At 44.8% G+C, this 5,000-nt stretch overlaps 1 protein-coding gene across 1 annotated transcript in view; it reads right to left on the bottom strand.

The window, feature by feature from the left end:
* LOC116065584 (protein disulfide-isomerase TMX3-like) overlaps positions 1–5,000 on the bottom strand; it is a 40,563-nt gene that overhangs the window by 29,620 nt on the left and 5,943 nt on the right. Inside the window, exons 4-6 of the mRNA XM_031321118.2 lie at positions 3,942–4,065; positions 3,789–3,834; positions 513–593 (exon numbers count right to left, since the gene is read on the bottom strand). Coding sequence (XP_031176978.2) covers positions 513–593; positions 3,789–3,834; positions 3,942–4,065 — 251 coding nt within the window. The remainder of the gene's footprint in view (positions 1–512; positions 594–3,788; positions 3,835–3,941; positions 4,066–5,000) is intronic.

Here is a 5,000-nt window from a genome sequence, read left to right as displayed (position 1 = left end):
CCGTCCTTGTCTGTTGCTTACCCTCTTTGTGTTTCCTCCCTACAGTCATTCTCTCCACATACCTCCGTTACCTCCAGTCAGCTGGCCCCACCATTTGGTCCCCTCCTCATGGCTCCCTGCTCCACCCTGCCTCCACTCCTGTTTCAACCTGCCTCCGCTCCAGCTTCCAGCCACCCCCTCCTCAACTCCTGTCTTCCCCGGACTCCAGTGCCTCCTCCTCCGCGCTCCCCAACCTCCCTCGCCATCCTACCCCAGCGAGCTCCCTCGCCATCCTATCCCAGCAGACTCCCTCACCATCCTGCCACAGCCCCAGAGCCCTCCCTCCTGTCCTTGGCGTCCGCCTCTCCACTCCTCTCTAGTACCTGTCTTCCCAATAACCCTGTTTTTGCTGAGCCTAGCGTTTGGGTCTGTTCTGTCTCCCACACAACATGAATACATTTAAACACTCAACATTTTACAGCGTGCATTAAAACTGTGACATGGGTCCGCTGTAACTCCCGATGTTTACTCACCCTGAGACTCGATCAGCAAACGCCATGATTCCATCTTTGGTTTTCGGTCCTGAATAATTATACTTCACATCTTTTTTCAACCTGAAAACAGCAAAACAGACGTTCAAATAAAATAACTTTTGTGTGTTTATGCTGAAGAACACGAAGAGAAAGAGGAGTTTACAGCTCAACCTGATGAAGGTGAATTACATGCACGACTTGTTAAGAATATTTTATTATTATATATATGTATATATATATATATATATATATATATATATATATATAATTTTTTCCGTGCTGCTTGCCGTTGTCTCCAACTATCCAGTTGGTATTAACCAGGGATGCACCATATCCAGGATTGGGCTTCTGATCTGGCTGAATATTGGGCTTTCTGAAAATGGAACTCGTGAGCAGAAAAAGTGATGTTTGGCAGTACTTTCAGTCAAAAGAAGACCATTCAAGTCCAGCTACATGTTCAATCTGCAATGCTGATTAGTCTGGTGGTGGTGAGGACCCTAAACTATACACAACATCACCGCTGTTACAACATCTGGTATGAAACATCTGGAAGAATACGAGTTGTGATGAAGGAATCTACAGACAGCAGCCAGAATGCAGCAACTTCAGGTACGGCAAAGGAAGGACAGTTACTGTTTACTTCATTAATGAGTTTACTGAGTTCATGGACTGAGGATGGGACGAGGATTCAGCAGAATCTCAACCTGGATTCAGGATTCAGCCCAACCCCAAAAATCTGGATTCAGTGCATCACTAATATTAACCAACTACTAACTACTCTAACTCTTTAACTTTCCTTTAGACAGAAGAAGTTTGGTGCCCTGAGCAAGATGGCAGCTGTGTTTTTGTTGCTTATTTGAAAGTTTTTCTGTTAATTTAGACGTTTTGGCCGTTTCTTGGTGCTTTCTTTTTAAACAAAACACAAAACTTTATTCTTATTTGTCACACACAAACAGAACAATGTAGTAATTTCTATATCTTCCTTAGTACGGAGCAGTGGACAGCTATACATGGAGCGTCCAGGGAGTAACTCGGGGTTCAGGGTCCCCAACATCTGTCTAAATGAGCATCGATGTTGAACTTTAAAAAAAACACATTTCAGTTTGCTGGCCGTCGTCTCCAACTGTCCACCTGGTATTATATATTATATAATATATATATATATATATATATATATATATTTGAGAATTTGGGTGTTGATGCAATTTTATGGCATTTGGAATTTTCTTTTTTTAATAAAAGAATGTTGAAAAAATCATCAAAAACATCGGAAAAAGTGCCAAAATAATCAGCGAAAATTAAGTGTCGGAAAAGACGACCAAAACGTTTTAATGTTAAATTTTGACCCAGAAAAACAGAAAGTTGCTGGTTGGTCGACATGAAGACAACACGAGAGTTAAAATGTCTCGGTTACTTTTCTTTGAGTCCTCGTCACCATGTCGTCAATAACTCAGCTCATATCCAACGGACTAATGCTAATGCTAATGGTAATGCTAATGGTAATGGTAATGGTAATGGTAATGCTAATGCCAATGCTAATGCTAATGCCAATGCCAATGCCAATGCTAATGCTAATGATACTAATGTTCCTACTTGGCGTCTGTTTCACGTGATAATCGTGTGGACGTAAAGTCCCGAGCACCTTTCTAAATGCCACCGCTGACTTATTTTCTGCAGCTCGGAGCTTTTTTAACTTAACGCCTCTACGTCTGCCGCTTCTCTTGCTACGTTTCCACGTGGCCGGCTATTTTCATAAACGGACATTTCAACCTCTCCGTTTTCTAAAATAACATCGTGCACAGCTGTCAGTTTTCATAAAAGTGTTCGTTTACACGTCCCCGTGTTTATATGTCGTCAAGAGCACGCCAGACCTGTAGGTGGCAGTGTAACGGGAAGCTCCAGCCCACGTTAGCCAATCAGAATCCAGAAAACAGCAACAACAGCAACCAATCACTTCCTCGGCTCCCTGAACCTCCGTTTGTCTCAGTTTACGTGCAAACGTGCAAACTAAGATTTCCAAAATCTCCTCTCTGGCCGGAGTTTTCAGAGGAGAGTTCTCCGTTTGCGTGTAAACGAAGGGAAACGTCTCTGTTTTTCAAAATAACCACGTACGTGTAAACGGGGTATTTGACAGCCGACCAATGACAAGCAGAGTAGCGAGACCTGTCGTTTCCATAACAAAAACAAAAAATAGAGAAGGTGGTGATAGACAGACTATAGGAATCCCTCGCTTCTCATTGGCTACCTGCCAACGTGGGGATAGTTTCACAGTTCCACCGCCAGCGTCCGGCGTGCGGCGGAGCGATGGCTTCAGGCCCCGGTCCCTGTTTACGGGGATGACAATGAAAACTGGGCTTTGCTGTTTTTTTTAAGATTATTTTTTGGGCATTTTAGGCCTTTATTGACAGGACAGCTGAAGACATGAAAGAAGAGAGAGAGGGGGATGACACGCAGCACAGGGCTGCAGGTCGGAGTCAAACCCACGCCCGCTGCATTGAGGAGTAACCTCTATGGACGCCTGCTCTACCAACTGAGCTATCCGGGCGTCCCATTGTTGCTTTTTTGTTGACAATTTTTTTGAGTTTTTTTTTTTAGAAGTTTTTTTGTGGCTTTTTTTTTCAAGATTTGTCGCCTTTTGACATTGTTGTCGTTTTTTTGATGTTTTTGTCACTTTTCTTAATCTGTGCTGACGACCCGAACCCATCTCAACAAAATAAACATGCTCAGCTCAGTGCATAGCCTAGAAATCTAGACCACCCTAGAGGCAGCAGGGTCGTCTAGCAACTCTCTGTTGGCTTGCGAGCTGGAAAAACCAAACTCTAGTCGGGCCAATCACGTCGTGTACAGAGTGGTGGGCGGGGCTTATGGCTGCTGCTGCTGGTGAACAGCGGTCTCTGGAAGACTTGGAGTTCAGCTTTTCTTGGAGAAAAGAACAAAGAACGGCCCTGAAGTCATTCTTAAAAAAGGAAGATGTGTTCAGAGTTTAAAGTTTAATCTATTAACTAGCTCTGCTCTGATTGGTTGGAGCGCTATCCTACTGCGTGCAGAGGGAATTTGAAAGACAACTGTTGATCCCGCCCCTCGGATTGAGCCCAGCCAATGGGGAGTTCCCAGACCCAACATCTGGATGTGGGTCAGACCCAGACCCAACATCTGGATGTGGGGCTGGCTTGTCAGGCTATTCAGTGCAGACATTAATAATCAATAATCCAGATGTGTTCAGTCCGATGACCTTTAGAAGAACTTTGAACTCTGGTACGAACAGTCTGGACTCACATCATGATGGTGGGAACACTTTGGACCTTGAACTCTTTGGTCAAATCTGCAGAGAGAAAAAACATCAGCTCTGAATTCTTCACGTTTCCATGTTTTTATACTTTTATTTTGACAGTTGTATGTAGATGCTTTTATTTTGACAGGGTTCCTGACCTTTGCTCTCCATGGCGTCTGATTTGCCGACGTTGACCAGCGAGCCGAGACTTTTGAGTTCTGATCCGATCTGATGCCAAACAGGATCCAGCTGTTCACAGACCGTACACCAGGGGGCGTAAAACTGCAACAGAGTACAGAGAATACTATATATTTACACTCAGAGTACAGAGAATACTATATATTACACATAGAGTACAGCTCCCGCTTCCAGCCTTCCCTCCTTGGATTCTCCCCGGACTTCTGTGTCTCCTCCTCAGTTTCCTCGGCCCCGGTTTCCCCGCGCTCCCCGAGATCCCTCGTGAGATCCCAGTGAGTCCCTCTCCATCCTATCCCGTCTTCCCTCTCCATCCTAGCTTCTGTCCCTGAGTCCCTCGTCCTCCTAGGCTTTGCTCTTGAGTCCCCTTTGCCGTCCTATCCCAGTGAGTCCCTCATCATTCTACTTCCTGCCCTCGCCACCCTATCCCAGTGAGTCCCTCATCATTCTACTTCCTGCCCTCGCCGTCCTATCCCAGTGAGTCCCTCATCATTCTACTTCCTGCCCTCGCCACCCTATCCCAGCCCCCGTGTCTCCGCTCCTGTTTTTTGGCATCCGCCAATTATTTATTACAGTTTTTCTCATTTGCTAAGACACACTAAATGAAACTGGGATCCGCTTTGTCTTCATCATCACATTATTAGCACAGCAGAAGTCTTCTCTTGCAAATGTTTTAACACTTTTTCATTTGTTACACACATTTTTCACACCCTTTGTCAAAACAGTTACCACAGATCTCATTGAAAGACCCCGAACTCTATTGGATTCACTGTGGTGAACAAAAGGAAAACATCTATTCACAGCTGATAGAAAGTACTTGCATAATTAGAAAACTCTATGCACCTGTGTGAAACTCATTTGCACAACTCTTCAATCAGCAATCAGTCCTCATCCATCTCTAAAAGATGCCACCTCTGTGTTGCTATTTGCAAGCATGGATCAAAGAGGCCATAGAGTAAGAGGCCATGACAGAGGGGCCAGAGGAAGAGGAGCCCGTATGCGTGGTGGAGGCCATGGCAGAG

The sequence above is a fragment of the Sander lucioperca genome, chromosome 9, assembly GCF_008315115.2.
Source record: "Sander lucioperca isolate FBNREF2018 chromosome 9, SLUC_FBN_1.2, whole genome shotgun sequence".
NCBI classification, from domain to species: Eukaryota; Metazoa; Chordata; class Actinopteri; order Perciformes; family Percidae; genus Sander; species Sander lucioperca.
This window is presented reverse-complemented; position numbering and strand designations above follow the sequence as displayed.